Source organism: Petromyzon marinus, chromosome 4, assembly GCF_048934315.1.
Source record: "Petromyzon marinus isolate PM22_M1 ecotype Great Lakes invasive population chromosome 4, UKy_Petmar_22M1.pri1.0, whole genome shotgun sequence".
NCBI lineage: Eukaryota > Metazoa > Chordata > Hyperoartia > Petromyzontiformes > Petromyzontidae > Petromyzon > Petromyzon marinus.
The window spans coordinates 22,879,082-22,901,419 of NC_133670.1; the positions used below are offsets into that span (position 1 = coordinate 22,879,082).

Genomic DNA, 22,338 nt, shown 5'->3' on the forward strand with positions numbered 1-22,338 from the left:
CTGACCACTTTGTTTGTACACAGATGGCTCGTTTTCCCTCAACCTATAATATATGTAGCTTCAGAGATGATCAAACATAATGCATGCCTGAGATTCTGTGTTTGATTGCAAAACAGTCTTCTGTGATTAAAGTGTGTTCACTAATGTGGTCAGTTTATGGTCTCAGCCTGAACAACAAATGACTGGAAAAAATAGGCGAATGAGATTTAAGTTGTTGGCTTAATTTGCCGTATTTCAATTCTGTCAATAAACAAACATTTAGGTGTGAATGCATTTGCTGGAAATTAAAATGTGTGCCACTCACGTGACTAAAGAGGTATGTTGATGTAAGTTGAGAAGTATAGCAGAATCGAATAATTACCTGTGTTGATATGAGAGACGACATGATGGGTCCTTTGAACCGCGGCGCACCGTGGAGGTTCGACCTTCAAATCCAGTGGCGGCTCGTGACATGTCCACTAGGTGGGGCTGTTGTGGGTGACCTCTGAAAAATGTGATGTTCTAATGAAGAAAAACCTCTTCGTGTTATTGGCCTTCCCGTGAAACTGATACAACCGTCTTATCTACCAACGGTAGGCATTTATAAACAATACGACAACAAAACAAGAAAGCACTCAAATGCTGTCCCCATGCCCCTCAAGTCAACACTACACACCTGCTGCCACTTATGATTGGTCATAAGACCATAAATTCAACACCCAAATGAGTATGTTGCTCAGTAAATGCTTTAGAATGCCACACGTGCCATATTTTCATGCTCGTCGCAATTCTCATTGCAGCGTTAATTATGCAAATTCACTTCTGAGTGCATCTGTTTGCTTGGGAAGGCATGAGTACAAACTTTTCAGAGCGTTCGTATATAGGGCATACACGAGCGCATCCAGAGCCTTTAGCTTGAATTTAAATCCATGGGTTTGGCTGGGAGAGGCGATTTGAATTCGTGTGTTAGGGCAATCGGTGCTTTAATTGCACGTGAAAGCCGCTGGCATGGTTAACTTTTAAATAAAAAAAAGATGAAAATCTAAAATATTTACTTAGAAATTGCCATGACCCTTTGGATATTTAGAGATTCATGTTATATATTATAGTTGGCATGCTTCTGCATATTCGTTTGTATGCGTACAGAGATGGCTGTGATTGATTGTACGAGTGGTGTCTGTCTGTGTGTGCTAAAGTTGAGTTTGGGGATTGGGTGGGCTGCACCCAGGTTTGTAGATGGGGCGGGGGGCTTGCCAGGCGGAGCAAGTTAGCCAGGCAGGGAGTCGAAGGCAGTGCGTGGCATGGCAATCGAGACGGGGGGTGGGGAGGGGGGGTAAGACAGACTGCAAGAGAAAGACCAGTGTGTGTGTGTCAGTGTTGATGATCAAGACAGCAGTGAGTGTTAACAGTCGGAGAGAAAGAGTGCGAGAGGGGGAGTGAATCCGTGTAGTTGCAGGGAGCAGAGGGGGGGGGGGGTGGTGGGTCTGGTGTGCGTACAGGGTCGAGAGAGTAGAGACAATCCCTCGCGTGTCTCACTGCTTCCCACATGGCGAGTTCGGACGCACGTTGCCGGCACGCGTCAAGTAGCCCCAGCCTGCCCGGCCTGCGCAACGGTAAGTGGCCTTGCCTGCGCTCCCGGGTTCCATCTGAAAATCGTGTCAGAAATAAATCACCCTTCTGAATGACGCTCGCCTTGAGCAAGTAGAGACTGAATGAAACCAACAGGAGTTTAAGTGAGACATTACTCAATGCTGCTGCTGCTGCTACAGGGGTTAATCAAAAGATGTTGCTTCGGTTTTTTTTTCTCTCAATTATCAATTAACATGAGTGTTGGGTGGTGCTACACTATTTAATGTTCAAAGTGAGAGCAATGGTACATGGTTAGATTTTGATCATCAGGAGGCATGTTAACAGCAGTTTGGAAGCTACTGGAGAACTTAAAGTGGTTCTGCCACTCTTGTTACAGCTGAATAATTATCACCTGCTTGTAATTAATATTACCCTAATTAACTTTGCAAGGAATTATTCCTGTTTGGCTCAAGCGAAACTCTGTCAGAACAGGATAAATATTTAGTGCAATGGGTACAGTAGCACACATCTGTAATCCAGTGCTTGAAAATTGAGGTTGATGGATAATGCGGATGTTTTCGTGTGCTGGACACCAACCTATAGTGACATCTGAAGTTGCTGTAGAAGGCAGTACAGCAAGTAGGATGTTGCTAATATGTATTACTGTTATTCCTTCGTATATATGGGGTTTTCTCCAGTTATTAAACAATCTTTTCCTTGCGAAAAATGACTGAAAAAGTATAGGCTAAACATTCCAGACCCCTCATGAGAATGAGTCTGAGACTCAAGTGAGGCTCTTTCGGGTAAATAAAGGATCATTTATGAGCAGGTTAGGTTTGCTTCACGTATGATATTGTGTCAATCCATGGGGGAAGTTCTTCTCGTGAAGTTAGAGACGAGCATACAAAATGAATAGTTTACTATCAGAATCCCTGGAAAGTATGAGGGTTGTTAATCAATAACCAGTAAACTGGAAACCGATCGTGTTATCGATTACTGGTTTCAAATGTCAGGAACCGGCAACCATTTCCTGTTGAACTTTAGGACTAAAAACTAAAACTAAACTATTTTTATTTTACCAGGTAATGTTCACTGAGCTATAGAGATATTTTTCAGAAGCACACAAATGTTAGCTCAACGAAGGGATTTTATCACGTGGAAATGTATAACCGCTAAATACTCTAAACACATGTTTCTAAATGTGGAGGGGAAAACCGGAGGACCCGGAGAAAAATCCACGATGGAGAGAGACACGCAAACTCAAAATATACAGGCGTCAGGTTCGGGATCGAACCCACGACCTATACCAGGCGAGGTAGTTAACATCTCCCACGCGCGAACGTACGCACGGCACGGCGGTAGTCGTCTTACGGCAACTACAGATCACTGTAAAAGTGTTGATGGAGATTCACAAACCACTCGTGAAGAGTTAGGGTTAAAAAAAAGAACCTGTAGGTCAGTCTGATGACGTACAATGTGTAACTTCCTCATATAAAATGGCATTCACAGGTAGAAACAGACAAAGACACGGGGTTGTATAGTCCTGTTTATTAATGTATATTATTGCCATGTGCAGCGAACAAGAACTGTTTTTTTTTACTTACCGGTTTTTAAAATATTCTTTTCTGGTTATGAAAGACAAACGGTTTTAACAACCCTAGTCTGTCTAATTTCACATGACCGCATGGTTAGTCTAGTACATCATATTTAGCCAGGTGAGAATTCAATAGATGAGGATGCATTCCATTTGTTTGAGTGACCTGGAGAGGGTAGTCTTCCAGTAGATGGCGATGATTGCTATGTATATCTCCAGGTGCTCGATGTATAATAATCCCAGGTTGAACTCAAGAGGTGAGGATGAGCTGAAGTGTAACATCATCAACTAGCCTTTTCAAGTTAACAGTGAAGATTGTTGCTTTTAAGATATATTATGCGGTTATTTCTATACATTCAAGTGCAATAGTATTCTACAATTATGCCAAATTCAAGCATTCCTGACAATGATACTCATGCTCCGAGTATTTATGCATGCCACTGCTGCCATAATTGTGATTTCAGCAAACACTTGCCTACGAAGCATACACTTTGCATAGTCACGAAAGCAGATGACGGATGGTGTACTGTTAGACCGTTAATTTTTACTGAAGAAAAACACTGTTACGTTGTTGGCACCTTGAAAGTATTGCACGGTAACTGTACATGAATTGCCATGCCTCATCCACAGGTTCCATTTTCATTCCGCCGTATTTTTTCCCATTTGTTTGTAAACTGCTTTTCTGCCAAACAATGGTAAAGCCTATATAGTCCCTTGTCCAGGTGCCAGGCCAGCCGTATCTTAAAAAAAATTAACCCCGATACAGATAACTTTCCGAGATTTTCTGCGGCACAGTTCAGTGGAACCGCTTTAAGGCCAGGGCATCGTACACCTTTGACGCTGCGCCTCAAGTGGAAATGTCCCGTCCCGATGTTGCCGTCAGCAGCCAGGCGTTTAAGGAGTGCGAGGCGTACAACGGGCAGCGTGCGCCGCTCTCCCCGTGTGATTGCTAAGACGTGTGTCGGTGTTTGCCTGCGCGCGCAGGGGATGCGCATTGCGTTGACGAGCACTTGAAGGATGCTGCATGCCGAGGCCAGGTAACGTTCATAACCCACACTTTAGACCCCTGCCTTCTTACCATACTCCCAGGAGACCTTGGCGATTTAGATATTTTGCAATCGTGTCAATGTATGCTGGTGGTTAAATTTAAAGCAGCAGGGGTGCTCATTTCGTTTGTAATTGTGCTCAGTTTTGAAATTGGCAAGTTTGAAAAAAAAATCTGTGTTTTCAAACGTGACATCACAAGACATGGGAAGCTTGAGAAAGATTGACCATTCTGAAGCAAACTAGTTGGGCGGTAGGGTATCCAAAAGACACCACATTCACTCTTTGCCGCGTTCTATCAAAGTTATTCGAATTAATCTAGATTTGAAGCTTTCGTGACTACTCTTTGGTTCTTTCGGTAAAGTCACGTAGGTAGAAATAAAATAAAATAAATCATGACGTTTCGATTGCAACACAAGCAATCATCATCAGGTGGGAAACCCACAGCAATATTTTTTTCTTTTAATTAGTTTTTGCTTTGCTGTATCACCGCGGATAAATAAAGACTGAGTCTGTGCACGTGACCATGCAGGGTATGTACAGCATCTTCTTTGGTTCTTTCGGTAAAGTCACGTAGACTTTACCGAAAGAACCAAAGAAGATTAATCCTTGCAGTCACGAAAGCTTTAAATCGAAATTTATGTGCAGCATGTTCCACAAACAAGCGAGGCAGTCAAAACATGGCGAGTGTGTGGCTATTTTTTGGAATTGATGGGTAGAGTACAATTGCCGTATATTTATATCTCATATAGCTTTGTATCTGGACAGCAATTTAAAACTGGGGCTGAACCAAAATGTTGTATACAACCATGTATAGTCATGTTACACTGATAGTGCCATGGTTCAAACCCAAACCTGTCTTTTTAAAGCAGCTGCTGCCCTCCTCATCCGCTGATTGCTTAGGTCATTGCGAATGGGACTCATAAAGGTGTTCGTACGGCCCTGGGGCCATCATATCAGTGAATAGTAAGAAGGGCCTTAAGCAATGCCTTTTTAGGTACCCTGGAGAACTAAAACAGTATTGCATTTCACAGAGATCTATATTTATCACCTGGTAAAATTTATTGATCTTGACTATAATTCCAAACATAATCTCCCATTTGTGATACCCCATTCGGCCCGGCGTCGGCTGTCATGGCCTGGGCTGGGAAGAGGCCCGCTCCACATCCAGGAGCCTGCGTCTCTCCTGTAAGGGTGGTTTCCCACTGAGTGATTCGAACCTTTGTTTCTTGGCCATTCATGGCCAATCGGCTGGTTACATATCATTCAAATTGCATAGGCTCTCACCTGGTTCAGTAATCAGACTTTCACCTGATAAAAAAACAGTCTATCGTCTGGATCCATAGATTAAATGGCACTGATTGGAGAATCATAAATACCATTTGATATGTATATTCTCCCTCATGTTTCTTTCATTTAACATAAACGGTTGTTGCACTTGATGTGCACTTACATAATTAGAGCAAATTAAGTACTATCGACTCAAAGTGGGAAATTATAGAGAATTTATGAAGTTTTACAATTCCATTTTAAAATGACAGTACAGCAGTAACTATCAAACTATACCTCCTCTTCTTGTAGTCTTGATGTCATTCATTTCGTGTTTATATTTTCCAACTTACTCTTTTCTACCTCTTTTGATACATAACAAATCTAGTCATGAAAGCCAGAACTATGTATGCAGATCAATGAAAACTGTTCAATTGTAATAGTGAAGTAGTATAATAAATTATAAAACAGTCATTACTTTCATGAAGAAAATGTGACCTAATAAACAAATACATTTTAACAATTAAAAAAAAGTTGCAGGTTTAGCATGTTGTGGAAAAAGTTCACCGGGATTAATCATTAACATTGCAGTGTTTTTGTTCTATTTTAGTTTTTAGCCATGAAGTAAGCCCAGACCTTGTCAACATAATATTAATTACTTATTAATGTATTGCAATGTTCTGAAATCAAAACAATGACATCAAAACAACCATTGGGCAACGTTCATTTTTCAGAATATCATCTGCAAGACAATTACGTTTTCCCAATGAAATCGTATACTGCGCTCTGCAACATTGGCATGCAACTTTGCCTCCAGATACAGTTTTTAGACTTAAATGAAAAATTACATCAATAAATATACAATTCCCTACCATAACAATGTTCACAATGAATGTGCCAACGCCGTGAATCACCCACATCATCTGTAATGCCGCAGTGAGTCGTTGTGGGTCATCATAGGGCCTTGCAGATACAACTCTCAGGTGCGTGACTTCGGGTTGTGCCATGCGTTGTCCGGCATGGTGTCTGACATTTCGCTGCATGCGCTGGGAGCTTCTTGGTGAAGGCGTCGTTCTGAGCAATGCGCCGCACAACTCAACACACTGGAGAGCTGTACAGCCAGACCGTAGTACAAGTATCCATAATAGAGGATTTTGGGTTAGAGCGCATAAATAATAAGCCTGCCACCGCCCATCATTATACTAGCATCACCATGATACGGGCATCATCATAATCATGATGCTAGTTGTAATTACTGGTGAAACGTTACAGTACTCGAATTGTAAATGTTGTGGAATTACTCCCAAACACACCGGTGTGCTGTACTAGTAACGAATTGGTACGTTTTGTTTACGTGACTAACCTTACTAATTGGCTGTCGGGTGGTGGCGGGTTGAACGACGCATTTACATATTTACACGATCTAACCCAAAAACCTCTATTATGGATAATATTGGTCGTGAAAGCCTCCTACATGTTAAACTGCATTATAGGTACTCAATGGCTTCTATTCAGGTATGTTTATTTAAAAAAATCCACAAATCAAATAATGTTAAAGGTAGTCCAAAATTATCTTGGTGCTCTTCCCTCCACTGGTGTTGCAAAGCAGAAAATATATGAGTCTAGAAACAATAGCAATAATAATTTGCGGCTCTTTAACAATCCATTGCTGAATAAAGGCATCCCCACGCCGTGTCAGCGATGCAGTTTCTTTGCCCATACTTCACCACGCTGATGATTGCGGGTTGTTGAAGGTGGACCCAAGGAAAGAGTTCAGCTATCACTCATCACCGACATTCACCACAGCCAGGAATCGGAATCAGGTCACCGGGTTCATCGCGCAGTGCGCAAACCAACGGTGGTTTGGTGAACGGGGTGAGCACAGGACTGGTTCATTATCACATGCCACTGATGTTAGTTAGGTGTGGCTCGGAATGAAACTGAGGCTCCTCAGTGCACAGTTCAATGTACTAACCACTGAGCCACTGCTCAAACCTACTGTTGAATTAACAAAACAAAAAACCTAATCATTAACAGCTTGTCAGAGGTTGTTTGGCCATTCTTTACTGTTGGTCAGTGTGTTTGTGAACGGGGCAATGTGGTCTCGATAGATATGCCTCCATATTATTTTAAAACACATAATAAAGCCAGAATGAAAGAGATATGAAAAACAACTGTTTTTTTTTTAATAGTATATGGTGTATTGTATATATGTTGATCTTCTTTCGCACTGTATGTAGCCAACCGCGCTAATCGGAGGTGCGGGGGAAGGAATTACACATGTACAAGTCCCAAAAGTATCAGGTTCAGGTGCACATTCATGTATCTAATGTAAAATCAAGATTATATCATCCCAGTGGCCAAAGAGAATGAATGTCCCTCCAAACCAACAACATTCACAAGTGGGATTTCCTCAGGAGGAGACAATATGGAAATATATAAAATTCGCCATGATTTCACTCCAACTGGTACACGCAGACAATGATTTTGCACCTCTTGGACCCACAAACTTAACTTCAAATGTGTAATTTCTTTGGTAAGGAAATCACAGAAATCCATACAGACTCAAAAAAACATTTTAAAAAATGCACACGCACACTGAGAAAAGCGGTACAATGTTGACCTTTGAGTTATTCTCGTAGATTTGTTTTTTTTTAGTCCCTTACGCAACTATCAATGTTGGCGACAGCGCAACTCGGTGTACACAGTGCTTTATCAGAAGTGCTCCCCAGAGACATCGAGCCTGTACGTGGTGTGCAGAGGCCAGAGTACACGCGGCTCCCGGCCAGGATTGGTGAGTCCGCGGTGGTCACACTGTGTTCACACTCCGCCCAGGGCAAGGTCAATGCAGATAGGTGCTATCCTCTTATCGGTCCTGTTAGGGGATGGACATTTATCCCAGGCATTGTTACATTATCTGCGTGGGGATAGTTACGCACATTTCATCACCATTATTATTATTTGCTTATCGTTTATTCACCAATGGATGAAGGAAGGCCCTCGCCGATTTGCCGGACGACGAATACGTTATGAGGTGTGCACTCATTGCACACAAAATGCTTGCCACAAATGGCCCACAATACCTTGCTGATTTTGTCACGTAGCATAAACCATCACACACCGCGGATCTCCCTTGTAAGATAGCCAAGCAAACGGGCTAAACGGCACCATCCATATAACAAATCAAATAGACTCAAACTCAAATGATCATTGCTTCCCGTTCTAGAGGGCCTCACTCGTCAAAGTGGCACGTGGTAAGGGCGGTAGAACAGCCCATATTCATATTACTATTGTTAATATAGCAACACACTATATATATATTTTAAGCAAGACTGTTGCAAAGGTTTGACACTGCAGAGAAAAAAAAGGTACACTCGAAGCTTTTCGTTTTTATAATCGGTGCAAATTTCCCAAAGAGCAAAGGTTGTGCAAAGAGTTCAGGGGTCATACAGGACGGCTGTGAAGAGGTGAATCTTACACTAATCCGGCTGCTCAAACATTTAACGATCTACAGGATAGAGCAGTCAAAATTACTTGTACGCCAAATGCTGACGTGTTCTCTTCATTTTTTACGTGCACGCAATTACTTTTTTTGCAGTCAAATATAACCATCTCGGTTTAATCTGCATATATTCCATCGTTCAAATAAATGTGTCGTTGCATATATGGTGTATGTTAACACTCCACGGCGTATTAACGTTTACTTGATGTGTGCATACATGTTAATATTGAGGTAACTATTTCCTGAATGAACCAACACTTTTGATGTTTTTTTAAAATATTTATGGCAGGACGGTAAAGTTTTATGGTCACCCACAAGACCTCAGTTCAGTTCATTCAGTAATAACTGCCGTTGTAATCACAGCATTATTAAAGTCACAAGCAAGGCCTTACCAGCTGTTAATGCATGCAGTGTTCCACTCGTGATAACATTCCTATGACCGGTTATCAGGTGCTGGACTTTTAAACCCATTGGCAATCTTTTACACATCACTGCTTTTCTGATACACATTAATGGTCTTATCTCCGTTATAATTGATGCCGTGTTGTGTGCAGACAACACCACGGTATCCACTGGCCTCTTACTCAAATCAAAGATTTGTTATATGAATGGCCGTCAAATAACAGGCTTTGTTCACGCTTAAGCGAATGTTCCTTCGCAGTCATTGTAGCGCAACAATTAGCAGTAAATTATACTCTGGGGGTCTAAATAGTAAACAAGAAAATTGTTCACCCCATCCGTAAAGCGAATAGGATCGTGGAGCACACATTAATCATCGTGGGACATGTTCATCACAAAAAAACAGCTCGTTTCACTGGCGAGTGGGAAGTGTGCTGGCACGGTGTTTGTATTAAGCTCTGCCCAAGAGCCTGTTTGCCATGGTAACATTGCCTGGGTTAGGCAAATACCGTGGAGTTCCATAACCAGGCCCCAGATATACATTTTGTACAAATTATGTTGAACTTCTTTCGCACCGTACATAGCCAACCGTGATGATCTAATACCCCTTCTCCACTGGCAGTGTGGGGCCCTTCTGGCATGGGGTGCTTTTCATTGGCTCTTTGTCAAACTGAATCAGAACCAAACTGTGAATTTATGGCCTCACAAAGGCATCTGAATCTGGCTCAGGGGCCAAGCAGGACCAGAGGTAGGGTTAATAATTTCGATCATACGGTGTTGCCAGTCATAACACTTCAGCGTTACACGTTCATTGCATGACGTCGGCAGCACGGTATGGGTTCTGCAGTGGAAAAACAACCTGCCGCCTCCCGTGCCATGCTGGGCTGGTTGTGCAGAGCTCTGGCATGGCTCAGTTGTATAGTGGGAAACAGGTATAAGAGCAATACCAGAATAGGTTTTCCCCTTTTTTCTGGCAACTAAACAGGTGTTAAAACACCAAACTGAAACCTTTTACAAGGAATCATGTCTGCATTAACCACAATACTTGTGGTCAGAATGCAAACAAAAAACATACTCTGATAATATATGCATTGTCTTAGAAACTGATTGGTCCACACCAAAGACAGCTTTCTTTTGAGCCTCGTCTCAAAGCGGTGTTAGACCAGAGGACGCCAAAAGGCGTAGGTCCCATGATGTAGAACAATACCAATTAGAGAAGTAATAATGGTGTCACAGGATCAAAGTGGAATTGAATCGCGCTTACTATGCCATCATATAACTTGCCGATTGTATTGTGTTCACGGTACGTGATGGAATATAACAAAAAGCAACATCAGCTTAAAAGAGTTGAACCCCATTATCACGGAGCTTAGGGAGGGCAAAGGTTAGGAAGTACGAAATGGAAGGGATGATGCAGGACCTCTGGCCCAAATACCGAATGGCTTAGACAATTCTAGGCTAAGATTTGTTCAGTATTTATGCATGGAGATTGTGTGCATTTTTGTGAAAGCATAAGATAAAGATCACCCGTATCGCCTTAACAGACTGTTGTGGCAAGTGCTGTGAGCGAGTAGCAGCACCTATGAAGGCCGTCACAGTGCAGGAGGGTGAGCAGGGCCAGCACCACATCCGCCTTGGGTCTCCACGGTGCTGATGTTTTACACGCCGCACCACCTACTCATTTCAGGCTGAGTCGACCTACAGCGCACACAGCCACACACGCTCACAAACACACACCCAAACCAACAAAAACGCGTACGTAAAATGGTGTATAAATACTCTCCCCACACTGGCACGCACCATCACAAATCGACAAGGATCCCCCCCATATACAGTACCTGAAACATAGACACAGCCATGGAGTGGGAAATGTCTGGAATTACAACGAAAGAGGATCACAGGGGTCAGGGAACAACGACAAATTAGAGCGTCATATTGAGTCTAAAAGCAAAGTTGGCTTGGGCAGGACACACCGCTTAAAAGAGATTGATTCTGGTGTGTCAGGCAAAGGAGGAATGAGATGAAGACCACCAGAGAGATGGAGCAATGACATCAGCGCATGTTCATGTGCTCGGTGCATTTGCTTCATCATGAGACTATGAGGAAGACCACCAGCTTGGGGAGACCTTCCAGCAGTGGATAGATCATGGCTGATGCTAATGCAGCTAACTTTTTTGGGCAATGGCCTTACTGTGTATGCACGTGTGTATGTATGTTGAACTTATTTCGCAATGTACGTAGGGCAACCGCGCTAATCGCACGTGCAGGGAAAGGACAATAAACAAAACACAACAAGCAGTTCTAAAGAAATGAAATCTCAATCTATATTTAAAAGTACATAGCTCCAGTCACTTCCTAATATCGGAAGAAAGAATGCACGATCACAAGATGAAGCTGATAACGATGCTTGATGATCAGAAAATACTGCCAGGGATGTTTGGCGATGCTAATGATGAGAATGTTGCGATGAGGCAGGGGGCAAAGGGAGGCTCACGGTGATGGGCGATTCTGTGATGTGAGCATGCAGGGCCAAGCCACAGGGAGCACATCTCCCGGCGATCACAACCACTGCTCCGACCCTTCCGCGGAATTCCCTTGTGGGCCCCACACTGCGTTGTCCAGCAATGGGGCCCCGTTGGAGAACGGGCTCCACGACAAACACAGGCAAGTGCGGCTGCTGCGGTCCAAGTCTGGACGGGGGAAACAGCTGCGACCCAAAATCCTACGTCCGATAACACATCTGGAAGTTGAATCCAGAAATGTTGTGGCACTGGGGTTTGGTCGAATCTCAACAACGACAACAGCAGCAGCAGCAGCAAAAAAAAGAGATCGCGTACACAGCCTGGAAATATCAAGCCGCAGTAACGAGTAGACATGCGACGATTCATATCCCAAGCGATTCAGTGATTTGTCACGATTAAAGTTTATAATTGGATTCAATCATCGATTCGATTGGAACATTTGGACTCATGGAGGCCAATCAGAATGTGGGCACCTCCTTGGGTCTGCAGCAGTGTAAACCAAATAATTTAAAGCCACACCTCAAACAATTCTCAAAATAATGTGATGGATGTTGATCTATGTACCAGGTTTTGTTCTCTAATCCTTTTTTTTTGTTACAAACAGCAACATGGTTTTTCTTTACCCATTCTGAAATGTGGGGTATAGGTGAGTCATCATGAATATAGCTTTGAGCCAGAGACGACAGAGATACAGAGTGGCTGCGCATACCCTCAAAACGTTGCTTGTGAACACATACAGGATGTCTGTTCATTAATAATTTATAAATGCACATACACATTGGGGTTTGTTATTTACCTTGAAGTGCATAGCCAGCGCTGGTTTCAAGGTTAGTCTGCCAAGTTATCTTCTGTTGGTGTTTACATTTGGCCCTGCTTATAAGATAGGAGCTGGCAACCAAAATAGCAGGAAGAGCCATTTTTTTTTCGAATTCGGTGCAAAAAAAACTCAATATATATGAATAGCCGCAGTGCAATGTGAATACGAGACGGTGGTACTTGATAAATAACGTCACGAAGCAGTCCTTAAAGAGCCGCGCGCCACTCGCGAACCGCAGGTTGCTGACCCCTGACCTACGAGAACTGGTGCCATTATCATTTACGAATAGGTTACTTGGTGGTCGTCATTAATATTGTCGTTAAGCTGGATGTGGTGACGCGCCTTTAATCTAAACATGGCATTGGTGCCTGGAGCGTGGTGAGTAGTCAAGGAGAGAGCCATTACTCTCTTCCCTTCGTCACTTCGGCGGTGTCTTACTCTATCCACTGGGGCCGTGCGTCCACGGGAAATAGATCGTGCACGCAGGAACTCGTGCTGCTGTTGTTTCTCAGATTTTTTAAAAAACTAAGCGATTGGTAAACGTTTATTGAATACATCAGTGGCAAAAAAAAATATTTAATTTTGGCCATCCAATAATAGTTGTCTCGAGCGAACAATCACATCTGTCCAAATTCTCCATTAAACAATTATTGACCGCTCTCCCGATCAAGTCACAGCCGCTACAAAAGACGCAAACCTTGACATTTGAAAAGGGGGGGAAAAAAACATTTCCCGCATGTCGGTATTGTGCAATTTTGTACTACTTTTTGGTTGTGGAGTAATAATCAGAACAACAAAGATGAAATCAAATCAAGAGAAGACACTGTCGGGTAGCTGGCTCGTTGGTGATTCAGGTATACGTGGTAGTGTCAGCTGTGCGAACATCCATAGAAGATGACAGTTGCACCATGCAAAAAAAACACTGCACTTGGTGCGGGCATTTCATTGACGAGGGCGGATATGCGACGGGGTTGGATATGCGAGGTTCGGACACGCGACGTCATTGTTTCGGAAATGTATCCCCGCAGGAAGTCCGCGGAGGCGCACGAGCAGCGAGGGAAGGTGTTCAGGCCCCGATCGTCACTGCTCGAGTAGGCGGACCGAACGGAACGCCCGCACGTCCCACACAGCACCTCGCACGCTCCGGACTGTCGCAGGGTCGCCTACAGTTTTCCCGCAACGGTGGCATTTTGATGAAAGCGAAGAAGAAGAAAAAAAAACGTTACCGCTCTGGCGAACGTCCGTTGCGTCAGTGTGGGTTCTGATGTCAACGCGTGCCATGCAGTCGGAGTTAGGACTGCCAGATTTTAATTTTGGGGGGCGTGGGGGGGGGTGGGTAAACAGTACCCAACCTCGTGAGAGAAGTGGCCAATTATCCCAGAGTAGAGCCCGCACACACCCCCCAAAAACAAAAGTTTGGATTTGTTTTCTAAATCGTAAACAAGTGCAATTAGGCACAAAATCACTCAGTCTGACAACGCTGCGGCGTGTGGAGTGTGTGCTGCCATGGAGTTCGTTTATCAGGACCGTAAAGTGACATCCGTTTTCATTCTGTCACGATTTGCCTCTTTGGTTTACTTGTGCAAATGTTAAATAATTTATTGACTCGTTCGTCAACGTTATTGGCCGTGTCTCCTAGATGACGGTGGTATTTGTTGCCATACACAGGAATTTAATCGACTTTATTTACTTACAAACACGTGACAGTCCATTAAGGCTAAGAGCCTCTTTTGCAAAAGAGCCCTGGGATAACGTGCCAAAAACAATATGCAGATAAAACACCTGAAAGGTCTGAATATTATACACAACAGAAACATCTAAAATGAACTTTACACGTTAAGTAAAGCGGTTTAAATGTTACACAAGCTCAACAAATTTGTCAAGAACACCTCCCTAAAAGTAAAACGTGTAATAGGCAACTTTTCGGGAAATGGCCCTTCTTCATCACTCTGCTATGAATAATTTTCGTTATTTGTACTTGCGTACCGCTGCTCATGGAAAAAAAAAAACTTTAGTTTACAATTCAGCCACGTAAGGCATATAAACAGAACTTAAAACGCACCTTTAAAGTTGTGCCTGTGAGACCCCGTGTTTTAAATTGTGCATCATGAACAAAGGCAATGATCATTCTGATGATGAATACAAGCACGTTGGCTTTTCCGTGCATTGTGGGATATTGTTCACAGTGAGATGCTGCTTGTCAACCACATCCGCACCATCTACCACATCTTCCTGGCGGTGCTGCTGCTCATGGCAGTCGCTTCCCTTATCCTGGACATCCTGCGCCACGGCAGGTATATAATGATAAATAATTTTTTTTTAAATTAGTTTGGCAAAACGTCGTCGTTCGTCGTGCATACTGAATCATCTCACAACGCCGAGGAAGCGCGGACACGCCGGAAGGCAGCAGCCAAGCGGTGAGCCGGTTCCAACAATTTCCCAAGCTCTGCGGTCCTCTGTGTATTAAGATGTTTTCAGCCAATTGATTACTGTTAATAAACGTGGGCGGAAACCAGAGCAACCATGACAAACAGCCACACGTGCAAGGGGACAACTCTCTATCGCAAGCGGAAGCGCCTTCTCCTCATGAGCTCGGGTGTGGCACTTCGATGCCCACAGCAAGGGAGTTACGCAGCACTTGTGCGGTCCACCAATCCTCGTCTCCACAGCGGTGGATTACGGGCGTGCATAGCCACCTCCGCCCGGGTACACTAACCCCGCAGCACGGAGCTTGGAGAGTGAGCACTCACACGAGTGCCGGCCGATATCTGCAAGAATCGAATCCAATACCCACACCTCCGATTAGCACACTTGGTAACGTACGGTGCGAAAGAAGTTCAACATACATATATATACCCACAGAACCAGGGTCGGGGATTCAAGCATGCGTAACGATGATAGATGGGCAAGTGATGTTGTAGCAATATGTAGGCATTGCCTGACAATTTCTGGTTTGTGATACCTTCACCACATCTACATTTTAAAGCAATGCTCAATATAGGCCATTATTTCTCAAACTCCACTCCTCGTCACCCCCCATAATTCAGCCCTTTGTGATTCCTCACCTAGTCAGTTCGTCGGAAAACGATGCCTCTACGCACTTAATCCACCGTCTGATAAGCTATCACGCAATCTTAGCAACATCGCCATAATGCTCTTGGGGCAATCACTTTGCGTGGGACCTATGAAGGCCATCACAGTGCACAAGGGTGTTGTGTGACAAGCACCACACCCGGCCGCCTTTATCTTCCCAGTGCTGCTGTTTACGAACCATACCGGGTACTCATTTGAGGCAGGGCTTGACCTCGGCGAGGCCCAGGGGACCAGTTCAGGTAACCGCCGCCGTGGTTAGCCGTGGCCGTGAATGAAACTCGGACCGCCGGGTTCGTAGCACAGCGCGCTCGCCGCAACGCCACCGCTCCCCGCGCCAACACGCGCGCACACAAACGCAACGGGCGCCGCGCCCCAGAACGACGCGCTTCCCCTCTCTCTCTCTCTCTCCCCACGCCGCCGCAGGTTGCTCCCCGACATCAGCTTCGTGATCTCCTGCTTCGGGAAGCTCCACCTGGTGGCGCTCACGTGGGGCGCGATGTTCGTGGCAACGCTGCTGGTGCCCTACGGGGCGCTGCACGCCTGGGCGCGCGCCTGGACCCTGCTGCAGCCGCGCCGAGGGGCTCCGCTCCGCGGCTGGGCGCTCGCGCGCTCCTCGCCGCTCCTCGCCGGGGCCCTGAGCGCCGCGTGCGCCCTGCCGTACCTGGCGTTCGTGCTGCTCGTGCTGGGCGTGCTGCCCGTGCGGGTCAGCGTGGCCCACGCGCTCCCGCCCGCCTCGCGCTTCATCCTCATCCTCGAGCAGGTGTGCCGGGGATGCCGCCCGTTTGGTGCTCGTCGTCGCTTGTCCGATGTTCGGATAGCCGCTGGAGCTGCGCAGCGATCAAAAAAAAAAGATGATCACGATGCCGGTGCTGCTTTTTGCCGCCCGCAGGTGCGGTTCGTGATGAAGGCTCACGCGTTCGTGCGTGACAACGTCCCGCGCGTCACGCTCTCTGCGCACCCCCAGGGTCAGCGTGCACTCGGAGCACACTCCGGAAGCCGTGTCATTGCGATCGCAAATCAAATACAGGCGGCCATGTGGCCACGACCACTGAAGCGTCATCTTGAACAATGTCAGCTCGGCCAATGTTCTTGCAAGGCCCGCGGGCCGTTGGCGGCCTCTGGCGGCCTGGAGTGCGGTCCCCCTCACCTGTATTTGCAATACGCAAATCTGAAAACATTCCGCTCATCGTGCTGTCAAATCACAACGGTTTCAAATGTGTGGCAACCCTCACACCTATGTCTTGTACGTAAAAGTGCCCCCCGCCCCACCTCCTCCTCCTCGGGAAATTAGCGAAGAATACTGAGCTCCACCAATTTAACCCTCACCAAAAGTCAACTCACGTAAATACGACTGTGACCCATGCCATGCACCAAAAAAAAAATGACATAGCCATATACAGGGTGCTTTCAAACAATGTTTAACACTTATATGGGACTATCGTTTTTAATGGAAAAAATCTGATAATACAGTGTAACATGCCTGGAATCTACTCCAGGTGGTCTCCAGAGCCCGGAGGCTGCACATTTCTCGTGGTGTTGTTGCAAATTCTCCGAAGTGTGAACATGTTTCTGAAGCACCCTGTATCAACACTGTTCACAGCACCAAAGCTCACAGTTCACATTGCTCTAATCCACGTCTTAAATTCCACTTCGATTTTTGGCTCTGAGTGCTTCGACTGGACATCTGTGAAAAAGAGCATTGCAGCTCATCGGATTCCTCCCAAGGCCGTAATTATAATATATATTGGGGGGGGACACATCCCCCCCAGTATGCTCAAAATGCCCCCCTCAATATATTGCTATAAAAGAGATTTCTGTTTATACGATTGTGGTTATGGTTGTACTTTATTAATCCCTAATCTCTGCCATTACATACAATGAAACAAGAAAAGGTAAAAAAAAGAAAAAACAGAGCAATGTAATACAATTCACTATTAGACATTATTGTAAAAAATACATAAAAAGTCCATCCTATGTGTTAATAAATGTTTTAATATTTTAGGCAGGAAATTCGTTTTCAAATTTAGATATATTTTTTTCTGGGGGGGGGGACCCCCCAGACCCCCTGTAAGATTTGGTCCCCCCCAATGTTGACTCCATGGCTATGGCCTTGATTCCTCCAGTATAACATATTCTGATTTCTGTCTCTGTTCTTCCACATTCCCTTGTTCCAGGCCCCAACTCATCGCTGCCCAGCATCTCGCAGTATCTCTACTATCTATTTTGCCCGTCACTCATCTACCGCGACAGCTACCCCAGGTGAGCTTTCGCTCGCCGCTGTATTTGGCAAGCGAGAAGAATCTCCCTGTCCAAACAGGAACCGTCCCGGACAGCCAGACAGCCAGACAGCGAGTCGCAGGGACCATCTTCGTGCTTGTTAGACATTAACTCAGCTGCGATAACACGGTCCACGCAACCGCGTGCTTTGGTTATGCAACAGAAACGGATGCTCCTATGACCGGATCTGATATGACTTTGAGCTGTGATGACAATGCAGAGTTATATCTAGATGATGATGATGCACTTCCAGGCAGGTCCAAAACGATGGACGGGAATGTTGAATGTGTTTTGTATTTGACCGATAGGACCGATCTTTGGCTTCACAGACTTTTTGACGTTTTTGAAAAAAACACGGACTCTGTGAGAGTGTGTGTGTGTGTGTCTCTATGAGTGAGTGTGTTTATTATCAGGCCACGTGATATAAAGTGAAGTCTCCAACTGTAATCCATTCTAACTCTCTGGTCTCTCTTATGTACGTGCTGTAAAAGAAGGGGCTTTGCCAAAACATTGCCTATTATATATTTTTTTCCTTTTACGGCAGTGATATTAACAAATTTCTTACATTTTATCGAATTGTGCATGCATCTCTATGATTCTGTATATCTCTATGAGTGTTTATATCTTCATGAGTTTGTGTATATCTCTATGAGTGTGTGTATATCTCTATGAATGTGTTTATATCTCTATGAGTGTGTGTATATCTCTATGAATGTGTGTATATCTCTATGAGTGTGTGTATATCTCTATGAGTGTGTATATCTCTATGAGTGTGTGTATATCTCTATGAGTGTGTTTATATCTCTATGAGTGTGTATATCTCTATGAGTGTGTATATCTCTATGAGTGTGTGTGTATCTCTATGAGTGTGTGTATATCTCTATAAGTGTGTGTATATCTCTATGAGTGTGTGTATATCTCTATGAGTGTGTGTGTATCTCTATGAGTGTGTGTATATCTCTATGAGTGTATGTATATCTCTATGAGTGTGTGTATATCTCTATGAGTGTGTGTGTATATCTCTATGAGTGTGTGTATATCTCTATGAATGTGAGTATATCTCTATGAGTGTATGTATATCTCTATGAGTGTGTGTATATCTCTATGAGTGTATGTATATCTCTATGAATGTGAGTATATCTCTATGAGTGTATGTGTATATCTCTATGAGTGTGTGTGTATCTCTATGAGTGTGTGTATATCTCTATGAGTGTATGTATATCTCTATGAGTGTGTTTATATCTCTATGAATGTGAGTATATCTCTATGAGTGTGTATATCTCTATGAGTGTATGTATATCTCTATGTGTGTGTGTATATCTCAATGCGTGTGTGTATATATCAATGAGTGTGTGTATATCTCTATGAGTGTGTGTATATCTCTATGAGTGTATGTATATCTCTATGAGTGTGTGTATATCTCTATGAGTGTGTGTATATCTCTATGAATGTGTTTATATCTCTATGAATGTGTGTATATCTCTATGAGTGTGTTTATATCTCTATAAGTGTGTGTATATACCTATGAGTGTGTTTATATCTCTATGAGTGTGTGTATATCTCTATGAGTGTGTTTATATCTCTATGAGTGTATGTATATCTCTATGAGTGTGTGTATATCTCTATGAGTGTGTGTGTATATCTCTATGAGTGTGTGTATATCTCTATGAGTGTGTGTATATCTCTATGAGTGTGTGTATATCTCTATGAGTGTGTGTATATCTCTATGAATGTGTGTATATCTCTATGAGTGTATGTATATCTCTATGAGTGTATGTATATCTCTATGAGTGTGTGTTTATATCTATGCGTGTGTGTTTATATCTCTATGAGTGTGTGTATATCTCTATGAGTGTATGTATATCTCTATGAGTGTGTGTATATCTCTATAAGTGTGTGTATCTCTATGAGTGTGTGTATCTCTATGAGTGTGTGTGTATATCTCTATGAGTGTGTGTGTATATCTCTGTGAGTGTGTGTATATCTCTATGAGTGTGTGTGTATATCTCTATGAGTGTGTGTGTATATCTCTATGAGTGTGTGTGTATATCTCTATGAGTGTGTGTATATCTCTATGAATGTGTGTATATCTCTATGAGTGTATGTATATCTCTATGAGTGTGTGTATATCTCTATGAGTGTGTGTATATCTCTATGAGTGTATGTATATCTGTATGAATATGTGTATGTCTCTATGAGTCTGTTTATATCTCTATAAGTGTGTGTATATACCTATGAGTGTGTTTATATCTCTATGAGTGTGTGTATATCTCTATGAATGTGTTTATATCTCTATGAGTGTATGTATATCTCTATGAGTGTGTGTATATCTCTATGAGTGTGTGTGTATATCTCTATGAGTGTGTGTATATCTCTATGAGTGTGTGTATATCTCTATGAGTGTGTGTATATCTCTATGAGTGTGTGTATATCTCTATGAATGTGTGTATATCTCTATGAGTGTATGTATATCTCTATGAGTGTATGTATATCTCTATGAGTGTGTGTTTATATCTATGCGTGTGTGTTTATATCTCTATGAGTGTGTGTATATCTCTATGAGTGTATGTATATCTCTATGAGTGTGTGTATATCTCTATAAGTGTGTGTATCTCTATGAGTGTGTGTGTATATCTCTGTGAGTGTGTGTATATCTCTGAGTGTGTGTGTATATCTCTGTGAGTGTGTGTATATCTCTATGAGTGTATGTATATCTCTATGAGTGTGTGTGTATATCTCTATAAGTGTGTGTATCTCTATGAGTGTGTGAGCCAGGAGATTGAATACCTACCCTCGGGGCTACTCCAGAAACAACGAAAAGCCACTACGGGTGGCCACGTGGAATGTTCGAACGCTCACTGCAGAGGAGAGGCTGCCACTCCTCTGTCGGGAGCTGGACCGGTACCGCCTGGATCTATGCGGCATTCAGGAGGTCCGGTGGACCGGCTCTGGCTCCTGCCACCATGAGGGGTGGACAGTCCTCTACTCGGGGCAGCAGACTGCCAAACAACAGGGTGTGGGTCTTCTTTTGAACAAAAGAATGAAGGGGGCGTGGGAGCGTGGCGGTGAGGTGTGGGAAGCTGTAAGCCCCAGGCTACTTTGGGCTCGCCTTCCCATCAACCGGAGGCGAGGAATGGTGGTCGTGGTTACTTATGCCCCCACCGAAGATGAACATCCGTGGAGGGATGCAGGCAAAGCCGATGAGTCAGATGCCTTCTATGACCTCCTGTCACAGGTGCTGGCTAAAGTGGCCCCTCGGGATAGAGTCATCATGTTGGGTGACTTCAATGCCCGAGTTGGTCATGATACTGGCACCTGGTCTGGAGTGATTGGAGGGCATGGGCCAGATCAGCTCAATAACAATGGTAGGAGGCTGCTAGATTTTTGTGCAGCCCATGGGCTTGTAATTACCAACACGCTGTTCCGGCATCGGCGCATCCACACAACATCATGGATGCATGCCGGGTCCAAGCAAGAACATCTGCTGGACTACATAGTGACGGACCAGCGAATGCGAGCCCATGTCCTTGACACCAGGACCTACCGTGGAGCTGATCTGCCCTCTGACCATCGACTAGTCATCTGTAAGATGCGCCTGCCATTCTTCCACTCCGGTGGTGGGTGTACACCCAGGACCCCATTCCAACCTAAAGTGGCCTGGTCTCAGTTATCTGATGAAAGTTGCAAGCGAGAATTTCATCATCGCTTGCGGCTGGGATTGGCATCGTCCCCGACTCCTCCTGATGTCGAGGGTAAATGGGCGAGGTTTAGGACTGTGACTCATGCAGCTGCAATGGCTGCTTTGGGTACGCGGTCCAGACCTCCCCAGACACCCTGGATGACAGAGGAGTTGTTCAGGATGGTTGAGAAAAAGCGACAGGCCCACTGTCATCGGCTACAGAATCCCACGTCAGAGAATGAGGAGGCTTACCGCAGCCTTCGCTCGGAGGTTCGGAGAGCCGTGAGGCGCTGCAAGGATGGGTGGTGGTCGCGGGTTGCTGAGGAGATGGAGTCTGCCTCAGTGGCCCGTGATCACAAATCGCTATTTAACTCCATCAAAAAAGTAACCTGCAGCGCCACACCTATTACCATCATTAGGGGAAAAAACGGTGATCCAATTTCCGACCCCCAGGAACAGGTTCGCAGATTTGCTGAGCATTTCTGTGAGGTCCTGGGGGAGGGAAAATCCCACAGCCAGGAAAACATCGTGGCACAAAGTGAGGATGACCCTGCTGAGGCTGCGGTGCCTCAAATATTGGATGAAGTCACCCCC

At 44.4% G+C, this 22,338-nt stretch overlaps 1 protein-coding gene across 1 annotated transcript in view; it reads left to right on the top strand.

Annotated features, from left to right (window-relative positions):
* Positions 1-1,301: 1,301 nt before the first annotated feature.
* Positions 1,302-22,338, top strand: part of LOC116938002 (sterol O-acyltransferase 1-like) — a 30,758-nt gene continuing 9,721 nt past the window's right edge. The window contains exons 1-8 of the mRNA XM_076054016.1: positions 1,302-1,592; positions 4,127-4,179; positions 11,884-12,024; positions 13,728-13,786; positions 14,882-14,989; positions 16,212-16,548; positions 16,678-16,753; positions 17,963-18,047. Of these exons, the coding sequence (XP_075910131.1) occupies positions 1,526-1,592; positions 4,127-4,179; positions 11,884-12,024; positions 13,728-13,786; positions 14,882-14,989; positions 16,212-16,548; positions 16,678-16,753; positions 17,963-18,047 (926 nt within the window). The 5' untranslated portion in view covers positions 1,302-1,525. The remainder of the gene's footprint in view (positions 1,593-4,126; positions 4,180-11,883; positions 12,025-13,727; positions 13,787-14,881; positions 14,990-16,211; positions 16,549-16,677; positions 16,754-17,962; positions 18,048-22,338) is intronic.